Here is an 18256-nt window from a genome sequence, read left to right on the forward strand (position 1 = left end):
GACACATGACCTGCTCCCTTCTCCTCAGAAGTCCAGTCTCTCACCCAGCCTCAATTCCTCTTGCTTCCCCAGATCCTGGATATAAAGCAACGCTTCTCCATCGCTGGGTATAAGCTTGAATCCCAGCCTCACCCCTCACCCCACCCCCGCCTCCCGCCTGGTTCGCAATAATAATGATCCCAACAGTGAATATTTATTGAGCTCCTCCTTGGTGCCAAACCCAGTAGTAAGCATTTTTACAGATGTTAACTCGTTTCCTGCTCACAACAGCCCGGTAAGGCATATGGGCCATCATTCTATGTTCCAGAGGAGAAATGCAGCCAGAGGTAGACGGTGTGTTTGAAGCCGCAGAGCGGAGGACAGGGACTGGAGCCCTGCTAACTGCCTGGAGGAAGGAAGAATAACGAAAAGGGCCAGAGCAGAAGGGGTTAATTCAAACTCCCCTTCCTGGGTGGGGGCGGGGGCGGGCAGCACCCTCCCCCCAATTCAGACAGACCTAGAAACAGACTTACGAGAAATGCTAGGACAAGAAACTGGGAAAAGCTGACCAAGGAGGCTTGGGCAGCAGCCACGTCACGGGTGCCATGGAAGTGGTGGGGGGAGGGTCTCCACCCAGATACCCCAGCCATCAAGAGGCCCAGCCAGGAAAGGAGAAGGGGGTGGCACAGGGAGGCCCTTCCAGCTCAGGCCTGGCTCTTAAAGGGCCGGCCTCCCCACCCACCCACCTGCCCCCAGAGCCCCCTTGCAGGGAGGGCAGTTCTGGGCACGCAGGGTCCCGCCTTGCTGGCTGGCTGGCTGGCTGGCTGGCTCACCTGGCGGGAACTGGGAGGGCGGGCCTAGGAGGACAGCCAGGCCAGGAACCGGGCTGTGCGTCTGCAGCCTCTGCCGCTGCCGAGCCCCCTCCTGGCCCTCCCGCCCTCCTCCTGCCTGGCGGGGCGGGTCCAGCTGTGTTCCATTAGCAGCCCTGGCTGATCCCAGCCCCCTAGAACCTCCCCTTCTTCCCCCACCCGGAGTGGCCGGCAGTCCCGCCAGTCCCAGGCAGGCCGAGAGCCTGGGCAGCCTTCAGCCCCAAGAGCTCAGGACCTGGGCCGCTGGGGACCCGAGGACAGCCAGAAGTGATCGAGGACACCCCGTGGGCCTGAGGAACCCAGGCCCTGCTCCCCCTGGCTGGCTGCCCCGGGCTGCACTGGATTCTCAGTGAGGTAGGGGGATCTCCCGCCACGGTAAGTAGGGGGCGGAGTGGGCTGCTTCCTGGCTCTGGGCTGAAGGGTCCCTTCTGCCCTGACTTGCTGTGTGACCTGGGGCGAGTGGCTTTCCCTCTCTGGGTCTCAATTGCCTTGTCTATAGGGGATGAGCTCTGAACTGAGTCCCAGTTCTGCCTCTCCCTACCCTCAGATCTGTGCCTTTGTATTGGGGTGGGATCATCTCTTGGCAGGTTCTGTCCCTGTAGCCCCTGGCTCTGGCTGGGGCCCGGGGAGTGGAGGCCAGAGACAGGAGTGGGAAGGGGACACAAATACATCAATGTTCACGCCTCCACATGCATTCACACATCTCAAAACAGTTGGCAGCCCTTCCATTGACTGGAAGGAGGGGGAGGCCAGGATTGGGTTTGAGAGATGGGATGTGCACACCCCCAGAATGGGGGATGATGAATAAAGTGGGAGAACAGTTCTGCCGCAGGAAGAAGGGGGTTGGGGTCCTATCTCCAAATATATTGAGGTGAGGGAGTCCTCTCTGTTCTCATTCCCTATCCAGGGCTGAGGGAGGAGAAATAGAATTCATTACAGCCGGAGGGAATGAGGTCAGACTTGCATAAGAACTTCCCAATAGGAAGGCCATTCATAGGCTAGCTGTGTACACGTGTGTATGTGCAAGCTGTTGTGTCTGGGTATGTTGGTGACCATAGATCTCTGTGAGCATGCCTGTGTACAGGTAGGCTTGTATGCATATATGGGCATATATGTGTCTGTGTGTGTATCCTGTGTATATCTGTGTGTCATGCTGACACATGCATGACTCTGCGTGTGTGTGTTTGAGTCTTGGGGGAGGCTGGCTGATGTATGGCTCTGCTGGCTGCTGGCTGCGCCTGCATTGATTTATCTGGGTCCATCCATCCAGGGTTTAATAAAACTAAAAGATGAACATCCATCAGCACTGAAGGTTGGCAACAACCTGAGCCCTGGTGACCTGCTCTCCCGCTCACTGTACCCAGCGGGGAGGCTTCCTTGGCGCACATACAACCCTGTGATGCCTGCCAGGAAACAGCCCAGTTGTCAGCCCCTGACCTTGTAGCAGGGCCTCCTGGCTGAGCTGGGTGCAGCTCGTTAGGTACCAGGCTAGTATATACAAATACAGCGCACAGATCGATAAAATATTGAAATACTTCCAAGTGTATTGGTGAATAGCCCCTGCCTCCAGCTCCCTCACTCTCCCAATCGGCCTGGCCTCCTAGGATCCCTACATGTCTCCTCCGTCCAGCGACGCTCCGCCGGCACAGCCAGATGCCGCCTGGACGCTGTGCTCCTGCCAGCATTCTGCTCTGGCTGGTTGCTGTCCATGCCATACCGGTGGTTAAATATTTTCAATATCGACCTGGTCCAAATCGTAGCCCAAAGCCTGTGGCTGGGCCTCTGAGAGGGACTGATGCCTGGCCAGACCTCCTGCCACCCCAGACCAGTGCTTGGGCCCCAGGGGCTGGCTGTTACTTGCCCACATGTGGAATTGTGCTGCGTGAGCTCAGCAATCCACTTCCCTGGTTTCTGTGATTTTCAGGTGCTGCGGCTGTGGCCGGCTTCTCTGAGCCAGGATGTGGGCATGTTGGGCTCCTGGCCTGTGGCTGCTTGGTCTCTGGGCCACCTGCAGCCATGGGGCAAATACAGGTGAGATGACACATGAGGCCCGGGACTGGATCCCTGAGGTGCCAGGTCCTATGTACCTATGTGACCTGGGCCGTGTGGGCATGTATAGGAGAGTCTGGAGGCTGGGTGCAGGGTGGCCTGGGGTGTTTGTGCACGTGGGCCTGTGCCAGGTGAGCTAGAGTGTGTGTGTGTGTCTGCCTGCATATTTGTGTGTCTCTGGGCCTCTCTGTGTTTGCATCCCAGAGTCGCTCTGTGCATCTGTGCCTATTCCTGTGTCTCTGTGTGTGAGACAACCCATCCTCCCTGATACATAAACCTCTCCTGTGCACAGAGTGCTGGAAGGGCCGTGGGGTAGAGAGGAGCAGGCAGTGGGCTCTCCTACAAAAGGAAGCTGCATCCTGAAAGCGACCCAGGCCCCTCTGATCCTTTTCAAGGTGGAGACTCCATCCTCCAGCCAAGTGCTCCTCCTCCACGGCTGGCCCTGGATCTCAGATAAAGGGCCCGCCTTGAGGCCCAGACGCTGGATGAGACAGAGGGTGCAGCTTTCCAAGGCCCAAAGCCAGAGGAAGTTGACCGGGCAACTTGCCCTGCCCTGCTGGGTGCCCTCTGGGCTCGGTAGTTCAGCCTCCTAACTGAGTAGAAATTGAACTACTGGAACCCAAATCCAGCCGAAGGAGGCTGATGCGGGAGAGGTGTGCATCTGGGAGCACGTGACGGCCTGTGAATTGTGTGTGTACATGTGTGTTTCTGCATGTGTGCACATGTGCATTGCTCTCCTCTGTCTCACCGGGTCCCCTGGGGGATGGGGCAGAGAATTTCAACATCTGTAAGGAATCTGGGCCCATTGCCATGGGGTGACTCACCCATTGCTGCTGCTGTTGAATACAGTGATAATCTTTCTGGTCAGACCTGGGGGAGGGAGGCTCCAGTGGAGTCATCGGGCTTAGGGATCCAGATGTCTTCTTCCGGCCAGGCAGCCAGGGAGTCCAATGTGCAGCTTCCAGGAGCTGTGTTCACAGTCCTGTCCCAGCTACCACATCTGTATCGATGGGAAGGCCTTTGTGATTCTCGCCCCCATCTCTCCTGTTGTGACGCCTCTCCCAACACTTCTGCTCAATCAGGCCTATGGAGGAGGCAGGCCCATGGTACCCGCCTGTCCCCTCAGGGTTTCGGAGACCTGAAGTAAGCTGTCCCCTCTCTGGGAGCCTTTACCTCCTTGATAGCTGGTCCAAGGCACAGCCTGGCTAAAGGTCCGGAATGGCGAATATAAACTCCTTCCTGGATCCCCAAGAGCCTGGCTGTACAGCTACCTTAACCCGCGCACATCAATTTTCCTTCCAGGTGAGAAGTGCCCACCTTCGCAGCAAGAAGGACTGAAGTTGGAACACAGAAGTGACTTATCGACCAATGTGACTGGTGAGTGCCCCTCTCATCCTGCTGTCCCCCCTCTGCCTTTTTCTGGAGTGGCCTGCACTCATCTGCCCCACACTTGGTGTCTCCCCTGCAGGCTTCAACCTCATCCGCCGACTCAACTTCATGAAGACATCTGCCATCAAGAAGATCCGCAACCCCAATGGGCCTCTCATCCTGCGGCTGGGGGCGACCCCGCTCACCCAGCCCACACGGTAAAGGCCCCAGGGTGACCGCTGGGAGTCCACACTGATCTCAGCCACACTCACCAGCAATGCTGGATGTGAAGGTGCTAAGCCTAGCAGCACCCATGGGTCACTTTATCCCACCCCCTGGTCTCCACTCCTAGGGCTTGCAGGGTGGGCAAAGACGGGGTGCCTGCCAGGCCCCCACTCTGTCCCTCTCCTGTCTCTGGTTAGCAGTGGTTGGGGACAGGTCTGCATCCTGTGGGTATCATGAGGACCCCAGGATGGGGGTGGAACCTGGCAAGAGGGTGTGTGTGTGTGTGTGTGTGTGTGTGTGTGTGTGTGTGAGAGAGAGAGAGAGAGAGAGAGAGAGAGAGAGAGAGAGAGAGAGAGGTCCAAACTCCCACAAATCCCTGGATATTCTGGCCTCTGCTTACCTCTTCAACCTCATCTCCCAAAATGGTCCTCTTTCTTTCTTGCTTCTCTAGTCCTACTGAACGCTTTTCATCTTTTTTTAGTGTCTCTCTTCCCTGCTCCCCCCCCCCCCCCCACACACACACCCAGTTCTTCTCCCTAGGACATCCTGAATTCCTTGGAAGCACTTGCCACTATTGTAATGAGATGGTGAAATAGTCTTTCTGGGGATTCTTTGTTTATGGTCTGCTCCCCCCATCACCTCCCGCCCCGTCAGGCTTGAAAGCTCCATGAGGGTAGACACCTCCTCTGTGTTCCCACTACTGTCATTTCTAGCAGCCAGACCCACACCTGGCACATAGTAGGCACTCAAGAAATGTCTGTAAATGAATGGGTGTGTATTTGAACGTGTGAGCCTGCAGGTATCTTGTGTAGGTTCAACAGTCCCCAGGGCCCAGGGTGGGCAGTAGGTGGTCTCTCCCCTGAGCCTTGGGCACCCTCCCTCCTCTGTCCCCAGCCGAGTATTCCCTCGGGGCCTCCCCGATGAGTTCGCCCTGGTGCTGACGCTATTGCTGAAGAAACACACCCACCAGAACACGTGGTATTTGTTTCAAGTGACCGATGGAGAAGGGTACCCGCAGGTGAGCTCCACTCCTACACCTATTGCTCTTGGGGCTGAGAGCAGCACTAGTCCAGCCCAGCTCTGTCCCAGGTGGGGATGTCTGGGGCCGCCCCGCTACACCCCAGTGCCCACCCTCAAGGCCACCCCCACCCCGCCAGCACCTCTCTCATTCTTGACCCCAGCCAGTGTTCTTCCCTTTCTGGGCCTCAGTTTCCTCTCCTGTGAAATGAACTTGAGGGCCCTTAACTGTGCCATGCGGTGGTCCCGGGGCTCTGATCCTCTGTCCTGCATCTTTCCCAATTCTCCCCAGATTTCCCTGGAAGTGAACAGCCAAGAGCAGAGCCTGGAACTGCGGGCCCTGGGCCCCGACGGCGACTTTGTGTCCTGCACCTTCTCGGTGCCCCAGCTGTTTGACCTGCGTTGGCACAAGCTGCAGCTGAGCGTGGCAGAACGCGTGGCCTCCGTGCATGTGGACTGCACCTCAGCCTCCTCCCAGCCTCTGGGGCCCCGGCGACCCGTGCGGCCTGTGGGTCATGTCTTTCTGGGCTTGGATGCTGAGCAGGCCAAGCCCGTCTCGGTGAGTGCGAGGTGGGGCTCTGGCCCCAGCTCCCGCTTTCTGGGAGCCTGAGCCAGCTCCCTGGAATCTGTTTCACACCAGGTCCTTCCCTTGCTCAGAATCCTGGCTTGGCTCCCCACTGCCCCCCAGATGCATCCTAAACACAGTCACCTGGCATTCAAGGCCCTTCCGACCTGGTCCTTATAAATGTGCGCAGTGGCGGCTTCCTTGACCTCTCTCCTTGCAGCTCTGTTCTTCTCGATTCCATCCTGGCCGTCCACTCACCTAGGACTTTCACACCTCCATGCCTTTGCCTGTGCTGTTAGCTCCCCCTGCAATGCTTTTCCTTGCATGCTGACGGTCTACTGGTCCTGCATGCCCAGCTGGAATGCAGCCTCCTCCTCCCCGTTTCTCTGGGCCAAGGTGAACATTTCTCCCTCCTCTCCCTCTTCCCTGCACACGCAGTGTCGTTTCCTTTTGGTGACAGCGATATTCCTGATGGTCTCCCAGGCCAGACTAGAAACCCTCTGAGACCAAATCCTAGGGCAGAGCCTTCTCCGTGCCTCACTGGGGACCAGGACTAGCTGCTAAAATGGAGTGAAGCTGACTGTGTGTCCCCTGCAGTTTGACCTTCAGCAGGCACACATCTACTGCGACCCCGAGCTGGTGCTGGAGGAGGGCTGCTGTGAGATTTTACCGGGAGGGGTGAGTGGCCCGGCCCCGGCACAGCGGGGGGAGGGGGTGATGGGGCACTGCGGAGGGGCACAGTGTGCTGGAGGTGGGCGATGAGGAGGAGATGCCTAGAAATCTTAAGATGAGTGGGTGAAGGGTGGTGTCAGCCTTCTGTCCTGAACTCAGCCCTTCCCTCACACTGGGCAGTGCCCTCCAGAGACTTCCAAGGCCCGCCGGGACACCCAGAGCAATGAGCTCATCGAGATCAACCCGCAGACGGAGGGCAAGGTCTACACTCGCTGCTTCTGCCTGGAGGAACCTCAAAGGAGCAAGGTGGGTGGGCAGGGCAGGCAGACATGGGCCCAGCAGGCATAGGGAGACCACTCCTCAGCCAACCTGACTGAGGTCTGCCCCAGAGTCAGTTGTACCTGGGGTGGGGAGGGCCCTGGAGGTCTGCCTGTGTGTGTACCATTCCTATAGGGTTCAGGGAGGCAGAGAGACAGCCCATGGGATGACCCTGTGCCTGCCTGCCTATTGGCATTGAGCTGTGCCCATCTAGCTCTGGCACTACCCAGACCCTCATTGATGCCACCCCAGGCCCTCCTGGTGAGGGCAAGATTGAGGTTTGTAACCAAAGGCAGTTTCCAGGACAGGAATACCTGAGGCCAGAGGCCAGACCACACTGTTTCCCTTGGGGTTTGCTCACTCTCCTGGGCCCAGACCCGGTCAAGGCCAGGCTGGTTCTGCACCCAGCATCCTGGCCAGCTGTCCTGCTCATTCACAGGTTCTCTAGGGGTAGCCTGAAGCCCAGTTCCCCTTTTAGCCCCACCCACCGACTGGGCAACCTCCCTGCCCACTGGGCATCATGCCCAGCCTTTGGCTGCAGGAACACAGGATCTCATTGATTCACGGTCTCATTTTCTCCGACATCACGTGGGTGGGGGGAAAGGAAGGGGTCAGTGGGGTGTCAGGGGCCTGAACAGGCTCTTGATGCCCTGGGAGGTGCCAGATGCCGCCTGTCTGAGTACCCCTTTCCAGCATGGGCCCCAGACTTGCCTCTCCTCAACAGCTCCCCTTCACTCTGTCTGCCCAGGTGGATGCCCAGCTGACGGGAAGAATCAGCCAGAAGGCAGAAAGGGGAACAAAGGTAGAGATGGTGGGTGGGGGGAGGAGCCCACGGTACCCTCAGTCTGCCCTCCATGCCCCCGTGCCCTCTTGCATAAGAGACTCTGCTCCCACACTCTTCCCACCTGCCCCCTTTGGACAGAGCTAAGACACATAGGTGCCAGCTCTGAGAAGGAAGGATGAATGGGAGTGAGGCAGACACAGTACCTGGCACTACTGAGGGCACCTGCTCCTGGTGGTTCTTGGGCAGGGGTGTTAGAAGCAGTGCCTCATCCCCTCCAATCCCTGCCCACCCCCATGCCCTCCCTCTTCCCAGGCCCATCAGGAGACAGCCCCCGATGAGGTAAGCCTCCCATCTAGATTGGCAAAAAGAGCTCGGTTGAAGAGGTGCCAGCATGAACCCTTTGGACAAGGCTTTGGGGCACTGCAGCCTGGGCATGGGGGTGTGGGATGACTACACAGCTCCCAGCATTCCTTGGGGGATCAGTGCTGGGTCATGTCTGTCTTCTGCCTTCCCTTGGGGGTGGGGTTTAGTCCTGGATACTCCTGCTGAGTTGGCAGCAAGTGGCCATGGGCATCATGGGGAGAGCCCAGGCCTTGGCCATGGGACCCCAGATTATAGACCTCATTCTGCTCTGACAAGCTGTGTGACCCAGAGTCCACTGCTATTCCTCTCTGGGCTTCAGTTTCATCATTTGAGAAATGCCTGGCTCTGGGTGGGTAGGAATTAAGGGGCAAGACTTGTTGGATATGATTCCTATCTTTATGCTCCCTCAGACTTCGCCCAGAACATACATGATGTTCTGTGTGCTTGGTGCATGTGTGGGGATGCATGGGTGGTCCTGAGCTCTCAGAGCTGACCTCCTGGCCTGTTCTTCCCTTTCAGTGCCCACCCTGTGTCCATGGTGCCCGGGAAAGCAATGTGAGTGAACAGGAGATGTGCAGCGTGGGGTGGGCACTGGCTGGGAGTGAGCGTTGCTCAGAGGTTTGCTTGGCAGCTTCCTGCTTAAGGACAAGGGGTCTTTGTGCACTTTCACACTCCCTCTCTGCCCATCTCCCCGAGCCGGGCTCGACCCCACCCCCCTCCTCACCAGCCAGGCTGCATGGAAGGCCGCCTCGCGCACTGTGATCTGGGCCATGTATTGGGATCCAGTGCAATGGGGACCGGGTGGTGGCCGGAGGATCAGGGCCTTGGCTGCAGATCCCAGCTTTGCACTCTCCCCCAGGACTCAGGCCTGCTTTGCTTGAGGGCCCCCACATGGTCTTGGAAGATGAGAGAAGGGGAAGGACTCAGAGTGACACAGCCCAGCACTGGCCCCCCCAAAACACATGCTGGCTCAAAGCCTCCCCTCCTCGCCCTCTCTAGCTGGCCCTGCCCACCCTCCCTCTGGGGTCCAGAAGGACAAGGGAGAGGGACTCAGTGCAAGCCCAGCTGGTACCCAACTGTGCCTCTCCCGTGAGCAGCATGCGTCACCACTTCCCCAAGGCCTGATATTCTGAGGTGACAAGTCACATTGGTCCACAAAGGCTACAAGTCCTGCTCCCTTCAGCTCCAAGCCCCCTGCCCTTGGAAGTGCCCCTTTTTCCATCTAGTCCCCAACCAAATCTGGTAAGGCTGCAGTCCCCAGCTATACAGGGTTACCATGGCAACCAAGCAGCCATGTTATCCTAGCAACCGCGGGTCGGAGCCAGCCAAAGCCAGGCAGGTTTGGACAGGGTGGGTTGGACCCCTGTGCAAGTTCGACAGCCTTAGGATACCAAGTCAGCCGGCTGGTTGCCTGGGAGACAGATCAGGGACTGGGATTCAGCGTGTTGTTCCTGTCACCACGCTGTGTGACCCTGGCTAAATGGATTGTCCTCTCTGGGCTCGGTGTCTTCTCCCTCTCTGAGGTGTAATGCTCTCTCCTCTGTCCCCTCAGGTCACAACGGGTCCCTCTGGCCTCCAGGTGAGTTCCAGATGGAGAGCAGGACACTCCTGCCCGCTTCGGAGATCCCAGCCCATCCCATAGCATGTCACCTCGGGGCTGCATTTCTATCAGGGCTACCTGAGTCTGTACGTGTGTGGGGACTAGACATGTGCGTGTTGGAAGGAGTGAAGGTTGGGTGTATATAAGGGTGTTAAGAACTGCCCTTTTCAGAGGCCCCGCTGCACATCGGGCTGTGGGCCACACATGTGCACATCCATGACCTTCCCGAATCCTGATGGGGTAGGCCGCATGCATACAAGTGTGAGCTTGTGCGCTTGTGCATACCTGTGAGTATGTAATAGCTCTTGGAGCCACCCTCATGTGAGTGCTGACTGAGTGCTAGGCCCAGTGCCAAGCACTCTACCTGCAGCATAAACACCTGGCACCACACGTTGAGATAGTTGCTGACATGGGCCCCATTTTATTGATGAAGAAACTGAGGCTCAGAGAGGTCACATGACTTGAGTCACGTACTAAAGCAGTAGGAGCAGGAATTGAACTCAGGCAGCCTGACACTCATCTCTGTGGGTTTCTGCTGCTCCATATTTGCATCCATGCGTGTGTCCCTGTGTCCCTGGGTGCTGCGTGTGAGCTAGTGTGCTTGGGCAGGGATGTGGGGGAGGGATACCCTCTGCGTGAGACTATAGATTTGCCAGCTAGAGCCTCTTGGCCTGGGAGGGACGGGTGGTTGAATGCATATGGAATCCATGTGTTGTGTGTGTGGTGGGGGTTGGGTGAGGCTGTGCTCATTTACATACCCTTGTGGGGTGGATGGTGGAGAAGACCAGATTAGGGAGGCTCCCATGTGCCCCCTCTGGTCCCAGCACCCATTTTGGTCTCATCCACAGGGAGGGAAAGGTGAGCAGGGCCCGCCTGGCCCATCAGGCCTCAAGGGAGAGAAGGGAGCCCGGGTAAGTGCCCCAGCCGTGCCTGCTGCAGGACCCTTCCCAGCCATGCCTGGGGGGTGGGGGTGGGCTGGGATGTGAGCCATCATCCCCGTCATCTCAGCTGGAAGCCTGCCGCCTGGCCCAAATGAGGGATGAGGGCCAGGAGCTGTCTAGGGGTTAGTGTGGAAATCTCTATTTTCTAGGGGCACCTAGGACTGTGGGATTCCTGGGCCCATCCTCTTCAAAACAGGTCTGGGGAGACTCTCCTAGGGGGCCCCACCCCTGATCCCTTGCTCCCTACCCCCAGGGCAATGACTGTGTCCGAATCTCCCCGGATGCCCCGCTTCAGGTAAGAGCTGGAGGTTTGGCCTGCTTTAGCGCCCTATGGGGTTAGCCTTGGGGAAGGGGCTGTGCCCTTGGCAGCCCATGGGGGGACCCTGGGCTCCTCTCAACACCTTGTCTCCCTGCTCAGTGTTCAGAAGGCCCAAAGGGAGAGAAGGGGGAGTCAGGAGCCTTGGTGAGTGTGGGGCCAGGGGTATGGCAGGGGCAGTGGGGCCCTAGCCTTCCTCTCCTTTATCACGCCTTCTTTTGTGTCCCCAACTCATCTCAGGGACCCTCAGGACTCCCGGGCTCCACAGGCCAGAAGGTAATGGGTCTGGATTTGAAGGGCTGGGTGGCAGGGAGATCTGTGGGATCTGCAGACATGAGGGGGGAGGTGACATCAGGCACAGAGTTGGCAGTACCCGCCAATACTCCCAGTCATCCCACCATGTCCAAATTCCCATCAAGACCTCGAGGGAAATGCCACCGGCCCCAGAGTGAGCGGTCTGGCTGGTTTGGGAGTTCTTGTCTACCTTCCTGTGGGGACGAGGCCCTTTAATCTCAGGGGCAGCAGAGACCTGGGCCTCAAAGGGAATTGTCTCTCCCTGGATGGAGCTGCCCTTGTTCTTCCAGGCCCTGCCCTCAACCCCAATCACTTTGTCTCTACCTTTTCCAGGGCCAGAAAGGCGAGAAGGGAGACGGAGGCATCAAGGGCTCTATGGGAAAGCCAGGCCGAGATGTATGTATGGCTCCCAGCCCCTCCCCACCACAACCCCACATCCCTCAGCCTGGGGGTCTGGAATGCTAGAATTTAACCATCGGAATCCACCCTGATACTCTCGCTCAGACAGAACAGGCCTGGGAGAGGCAGGCTGTGGCTGAGGAGTCACAGCCAGGAGGGGGCCTCCTGACTCCTGGCCTTAGAGCCTCGACCTCCAATACCCTGAGGCTGACATCTGATGACCTTGGGGCACTGGGTGGAGTCTGGCTTGGTGAGGGACAGTGGGGTGGGCAGTGGGTCTGGGCCAAGCCTTGGCTGCTCTTACACCCACCCACAGGGCCGGCCGGGAGAGATCTGTGTCATGGGGCCCAAAGGACAGAAGGTGAGCTGTGGGTGTCTATGGGGTGGAGAGTGGTGCTGAGCCGAGGCGGCAGCTCTCTCACACCCACATAACCCCTGACCAGGGAGACCCTGGCTTTGTCGGGCCTGAGGGGCTGGCAGGAGAGCCTGGGCCACCTGGCCTACCTGGGCCCCCTGGTATAGGACTTCCTGGGATCCCGGTGAGTACTCCTTGCCCCTCCTTTCTTCCGAGACCCTTCTCCTGCCTGGCCAGTGGTGGGGGGCCAGACCCAGGGTCCTGCTGGGGGAGGGGCTAGAGTAGACCTCTCTGTAATGTGAGGCCCCTGGCACTGCTTCTGCCCTCAGGGGGACCCGGGTGGCCCAGCTGGTCCCAAAGGAGACAAGGTAAGCACAGGCTAGAGCATGGGCGCATGGGGGAGTCCCCTGCTTGGCGGGAGGAGAGAGAATGGGGCTGGGGAAAGCTGGGGTGATGGACATGTGGGGGGAGCGGGGCCAGGCATCCATCTGAGGAGGCTGGGCTCTGCTCAGCCAGGCCCCTCGGTGGGGAGTGTCCCCCTCCCAGTGCTCGCCGACGTGGGAGCCTTGGCCTGGGTTCCAGACATCGGGAAGGGCAGCCCTCAGTCTAGTGATGACCAGAGGGGCCTTGATGGGAGGGCCCACGCTCATTTTAGGGCAGTGGTTCTCAACCTTCTGGCCTTTAAATACAGCTCCTCATGTTGTGACCCAACCATAAAGTTATTTTCGCTGCTACTTCATAACTGTAATGTTGCTACTGTTATGAATCGTCATGTAAATATCTGATGTGCAGGATGGTCTCAGGCGACCCCTGTGAAAGGGTCGTTCGACCGCCAAAGGGGTCGCGACCCACAGGTTGAGAACTGCTGTTTTAGGGCCTTGCGCCTCAGTGAGCAAAAATCCCTGAAATGGTGGTCTGTCTGTCTGCTGCGGTTCCTCTGGGGTCACCCAGGTCACGTTCCAACCTACTACCCGGGGAAGGGGTACCGAGAGGCCTCAGGACGCCTTTCCTTTGCAGCCAGAGGACTTGCCTTAGACAGACATGAGGACAGGCAGCAGAGGGGGTCTCCGCTGACCAGACAGGCCAGGAGGCGAGGGGAGATTTGTCAGGTTCTCCTGCCACCAGAGAGGGGGCTGCACGGGGACGGGGTGACGGGCTGAGGTCACAGCCAGGAGCCTCCCCCTTCACCCTTCTTCTGACCACAGGGCAGCTCCGGGGTGCCGGGCAAGGAAGGTCCTGGCGGGAAGCCTGTGAGTGACCCCAAATCGGTGGGGGTGGGGGGAGCACTGCCCACCATGTCCAAGCCTGCCCCACCAAGGCTTCCAGAGGTGGGGCTAGGTCCCCGGGCCCTGTCGTGATGCACCAGCCCTCATGCCACTGCTTCTCCTACAGGGGAAGCCAGGGGTGCCGGGGCTGAAGGGAGAGAAGGTGAGTCCTCAGCCGCGTTGCCCAGGTTGGGGTGGGGGTGGGAGCCGCTCTCTGGAGGTGACACTAAGCACCAGGGCCCTGAGACAAGGGTGCTGACCTTCCTCAGTGGACCCCGCCCCCTCTTTGTAACTACAGTGTGCGAATGTGACTGCCAACACAGAGCCTGGCCGGGGAGTTTCACCGCTGGGCTCAAGGCCCGCCTCAGCCACTCATGATTTATGACCGTGGCCAGTTCCCACTTCTGTAAACGGGGCACGAGGCTTTCTGATGGCCGCTGTGAGGATGCAGTTTTGCGATGCCCAGGAATCAGTTGAATGAATGAGTCAGCTGAACAGAAAGCCCCTCCAGTGTTCCTGCTGATGTTGGGGCTAGGGCGCTGGCCCCCCAATGTCTAGAGCTCCTTGTTTTATCCTGGGTCTCAGCCCCACCTTGTCCACTTATGGTCTCTCTGTTCTTCTAGGGTGACCCCTGTGAAGTGTGCCCAACGCTGCCTGAAGGGTTCCAGAACTTCATGGGGCTCCCTGGAAAGCCAGGGCCCAAGGGGGAACCGGGTGATCCTGCACCAGCCAGGGTGAGTACCTAGGGTGGCCATGGAGGGACCCCACAAAGAACTTGAGGGTGTCACCACGGAGTGGAGTTGGGCAGAGAGACTGGGTACCTCTCATGGCCATAGAGAGACTGTGGGCAGAGTGTCTAGGCGCTTAGCTCCACAGTAGCGGCTGGACCATAGAGTTTAGTGCTGGGCTAGAAGGCCACCCAGGTCTCCGTGGCAACCCTGCAGCTTCCTAAGGAACTGCTAAAATGCCTTTTGGGCAGGCTGATGTGGAGCCAGCCCTTATAGTGAGCGAGGCTGTGCTCTCCTTCTGGGAGTGGGTGCTGGTGGGGATGGTGGAAAGGAGTGGGCAGGGCTGGGTTAGGGTCCGGGCCTGGCCTCCCCACCCCACCCCACTCCCTCACAGACTCTTTTTTTCAGGAGGACCTGGGAGTAGTGGGACAGAAAGGTGATCGGGTACGTATAGGGACTTCCCGGTGGGAGAGCTCAGCCTGGCTGCATGGGTTGATGAGCACTGGCTCTGGGGTGCTGCTGGCCGGGGGCCCCCTAGGGCACTTGGGTGTTTGAAATGCTTGTGGTGTGTGACATGGCCGTCCTCATACGTGGCGAGGACGTTGGGCGTACCCCTACACGCCCAGTCTCAGCCCATAAACCTTTTCTCCCCACAGGGAGACCCTGGCATCCAAGGCCTCAAAGGAGAGAAGGTGAGGGAACCCAGTCACCTGGCTGCCCCCTCTGACTATTGGGAGCCTTTTTGATCCCTTCTCTTCCTTCTTCAGGGGGAGTCCTGCTTGTCCTGCAGCCAAGCTGTGGGGGCCCAGCAGCTTGGGCCTTTGGGGCCCACTGGCTTTGGGTTTCCTGGCCTTCCGGTGAGCGGCTCCTTCCTGCCAGCCCAGCCCAGCCCAGCCCAGCCCAGCCCGGCCTTGCTCTACAGTGTCCTCCCTGGCTCCGTAGGACCCCACATCTCAAGGCAGAGGCCAGGGGGAGGCCCTGGGGCAGGTGTCCCCAGCCTGCAGCCTGTCCCTCCCTTCTTCCTGCACTGCCCCAGGTTACTCGCCCCCAGAACTCCCTCTTAGAACCTCTGAGTCCCCAGCTGTATAACTGAAATAACTGTCCAGCTGCCGGCAGGGCTGTGGGGTGTGTAATTCTGAGCCGGCTTCTTTTCCTCCGAGGACACTGGGGCCCATGGAGTCTCAGAGGGGTGGGAAGGGAGAGATGCTGTCACTATAACTTGATTGTTTTTCAGGCTAAAGTTGGGGCTCCAGGGCCAACAGGGCTGAAAGGAGAAAAGGTGAGGCCTGGATTAGAAGTTAGGGACACCTGGGCTTCTTAGCAGGGAGACGGGAGCCCTGGGTGGGGAGTAGAGACAAGATAGACAAGACACCAAACTGTACATTTGCAGTGAAATAAATTCATCAATGTTTTGCAAACTGGAGTTGAAGAACGTATTCCTGAAAGCCCTCATGTTCTCCAAGAGAATTCCTTAATGTTGTATTTTTAATTTAGTGATAATATAAAGTAATAAAGAATATTCAAGATGGCCTTCTAATAATATAATAAAATAAACACTTCTTTACTACTTATTATGTGCAGGGCACTGTGCTAAGTGCTTGTACATATATTGTTTCCTCTTCCCAAAACCTTATAGGGTAGAGACCCCATTATTCCCATTTTACAGAGGAGAAGATGGAGGCACAGAAAGGCCAAGTAAATTGCCCAAAGTCCCATGGGTGTGCAGAAGTGGGATTGAGCTCAGGAAGTCTGTAATCTTCACCTCTCGGCTGGGTCCTCGATTTCAGGGCCCGTGTTAACATGTGTGTTTATATGAATTAGAGCATTGGACTTACAGTGCAGCGTGACTCAAATGAGGGGTTTTGTGGGTGTGCGAGGGTTAAGTGTGAGAAACACTGGAATATATGTCCAGACTCGGCTCTCCAAGCAAACTTGTCGTTTCTCAGCTAGAGCTTTGCATTCCCATGTGACCTGCTGTTCTCTCCTTTGATCTCAGGGTGATTTCGGGGAGGCAGGGCCAGCTGGCAGTTCGGTAAGTGCACTTTGGGTGGGCGGGCGGGCGGGCGGGCAGGGGGGCAGCAGCAGCTCTGGGAAAGGACAAGGTGGGAGGTGCTGCCCACTCCCGGGGAGATGACGGGCCTGGATGGTGCCTCCTCCTGGCTCAGGCAGAGTCAGGGCATCACACGTGTTTTGTGTTTTGTTGTTGTTGTTGTTTGTGTCATATAGGGGCCACCAGGACCAGTGGGACCCGCAGGAACCAAAGGGGAAAAGGTGAGTATGGGGACATTCCCCACCCAACAGCCTGGGTAAACTTCCCAAACACATCTCATTCTCCTTCAAGCTCTCCAAGGCTCCCTCATGTCTGAGGGTCCCAGCTGAGCCCTTAGCGTGACCCCTGATGACTTGGCCCCACCTTCCTTTCTTACCTGTTCTTCCACAACCTCTCCTGGGATATCCCTTGCCCATTAGAGGTGCCATGTCAGGCCTGGCTACATTCCCAGATTCCAAGCCCGGCCTGGGGCCCCCAACCCCATGTCCTTGCTCGGCAGGGGGAGCCTTGTGAGCCATGCTCAGCTCTGTCCAAGCCTCAGGATGGGGACAGCCACGTGCTGGCCTTGCCTGGCCCTCCTGGAGAAAAGGGCCAGCCTGGGCCTCCGGGCGTCGGCCTGCTAGGAAAACAGGTGAGCTCCAGGGCCTCACAGGGGGGATGCAGACAGGGCTGGAGAGAGGCGGGGGCCCCCCACTTCCCTGGTCTCTTGGCTCCCTGGGCAGTGGGGAGTAGGTGGGTCACCCAGGCAGGAGTCTGACCCAGGTCTTTTCTCTTAATTGATACAGTATCCGAGAGCAGAGACTTGGGTCCCAGGACATAGCATGATGGGATGTGCAGAAAGAGTACCAACCTGGGACCAGACAGACCTGGGTTCAGAGTCCAGGTCTGCTGTTTGCTAGCCTTTAGACGTGAGCAAGTCCCTTTTGCTCTGTGCTGGTTTCCTGTGCCTGGTGGTGGAAAGCCTAGGATGTGTGTGAAGCACTTAGCACACACTAGGCCAGGGGTCCTCAAACTACGGCCCGCGGGCCACATGCAAATACAAATATTGTATTTGTTCCCGTTTTGTTTTTTTTACTTCAAAGTAAGATATGTGCAGTGTGCATAGGAATTTGTTCATAGTGTTTTTTTAAACTATAGTCCGGCCCTCCAACGGTCTGAGGGACAGTGAACTGGCCCCCTGTTTAAAAAGTTTGAGGACCCCTGCACTAGGCGTTCGGGAAATGACAGTTGCCACTGTGGTGATTATTATTGTCACTGCTTTAACCAATAACAGTAAACACTGGCAGTGTGCACAAGGAGCCACGCACTGCGTCACCTATATTAGCTCATCTAATCCCACAAGAACCCTACAGTGTAGAAGCCCATGTTATTTTATCATTCCCATTTGACGGATGAGGAAACCGAGGCACAGAGAGATGAAGTAACTTGCCCAGGGTCACCCAGGCAGGAGTCTGGCTCCAGTCTTTGCCCTTAATCTCTACAGTGCCTGAGAGCAGAGACGTGGGTTGTATTTCCCGGGTCTAACACAGTGACAGCCACTGGGGTGGGGGTGAGGGTGAGGGTGGGGTCCGGCATGAGTGCATGGAAATGCTTTCTCCTCAGGGCAAGGCTGGAGAGCGTGGATTGAAGGGGCAGAAGGTGAGAAAGCCTTGGTGGGCATGGGAGGGCACCGCCTCTTCTCAGATGCCCTCTCCTCCTCCTTTTCCGGATTGCCCTGTGCCTACTCTCTACTCTCTGCCCAGCCCCAGGCCCAGCGAAGGGCTCTGAGCACCTGCAGGTCCCAAGAGGGCAACCTGCCCCCGCTGGGTCACCTCTGCCCTCCTTGATCCCCACTCCTTACAGGGTGACGCAGGGAATCCTGGAGACCCCGGAACGCCGGGCACCTCGGGGCAGCCGGGACTGTCGGGAGAGCCAGGGGTTCGGGGCCCCGTGGGGCCGAAAGGAGAGAAGGTCAGGCAGGCGGTGGGCAGTCTGTTGCATGAACACCAAGAGGCTCAGGGTTCTGAGGGGAAGACGGGGGTTGGGCTGTGAGCCTCCTCTGCTGCCGGAGCGCCGGGTGGGGGCGCCTCAGCTCTTCTCTGGGGCAGGAGTGTCGGGCG

General features: G+C 58.0%; 1 protein-coding gene across 7 annotated transcripts in view; it reads left to right on the forward strand.

The window, feature by feature from the left end:
• Positions 1–840: 840 nt before the first annotated feature.
• The window catches only part of COL16A1 (collagen type XVI alpha 1 chain), a 48190-nt gene continuing 30774 nt past the window's right edge, over positions 841–18256 (forward strand). For 4 of the 7 annotated variants that reach the window (XM_059690405.1, XM_059690408.1, XM_059690409.1 and 1 more), the window contains exons 1-32: positions 841–1223; positions 2773–2879; positions 4200–4274; positions 4366–4483; positions 5385–5508; positions 5800–6066; positions 6670–6750; positions 6925–7050; positions 7811–7864; positions 8159–8185; positions 8729–8764; positions 9762–9788; positions 10658–10720; positions 11004–11045; positions 11169–11213; positions 11307–11342; positions 11694–11756; positions 12076–12120; positions 12203–12298; positions 12444–12482; positions 13320–13364; positions 13507–13542; positions 14003–14113; positions 14516–14551; positions 14764–14799; positions 14875–14964; positions 15342–15386; positions 16104–16139; positions 16334–16378; positions 16657–16788; positions 17760–17795; positions 18000–18107. In XM_059690405.1, the coding sequence (XP_059546388.1) occupies positions 2807–2879; positions 4200–4274; positions 4366–4483; positions 5385–5508; positions 5800–6066; positions 6670–6750; positions 6925–7050; positions 7811–7864; positions 8159–8185; positions 8729–8764; positions 9762–9788; positions 10658–10720; positions 11004–11045; positions 11169–11213; positions 11307–11342; positions 11694–11756; positions 12076–12120; positions 12203–12298; positions 12444–12482; positions 13320–13364; positions 13507–13542; positions 14003–14113; positions 14516–14551; positions 14764–14799; positions 14875–14964; positions 15342–15386; positions 16104–16139; positions 16334–16378; positions 16657–16788; positions 17760–17795; positions 18000–18107 (2193 nt within the window). In that variant the 5' untranslated portion in view covers positions 841–1223; positions 2773–2806. The remainder of the gene's footprint in view (positions 1224–2772; positions 2880–4199; positions 4275–4365; positions 4484–5384; positions 5509–5799; positions 6067–6669; positions 6751–6924; positions 7051–7810; positions 7865–8158; positions 8186–8728; positions 8765–9761; positions 9789–10657; positions 10721–11003; positions 11046–11168; positions 11214–11306; positions 11343–11693; positions 11757–12075; positions 12121–12202; positions 12299–12443; positions 12483–13319; positions 13365–13506; positions 13543–14002; positions 14114–14515; positions 14552–14763; positions 14800–14874; positions 14965–15341; positions 15387–16103; positions 16140–16333; positions 16379–16656; positions 16789–17759; positions 17796–17999; positions 18108–18256) is intronic. The other 3 variants (XM_059690406.1, XM_059690407.1, XM_059690411.1) reach the window with 3 other exon arrangements.

Source organism: Myotis daubentonii, chromosome 3 (genome assembly GCF_963259705.1).
Source record: "Myotis daubentonii chromosome 3, mMyoDau2.1, whole genome shotgun sequence".
Taxonomy (NCBI): domain Eukaryota; kingdom Metazoa; phylum Chordata; class Mammalia; order Chiroptera; family Vespertilionidae; genus Myotis; species Myotis daubentonii.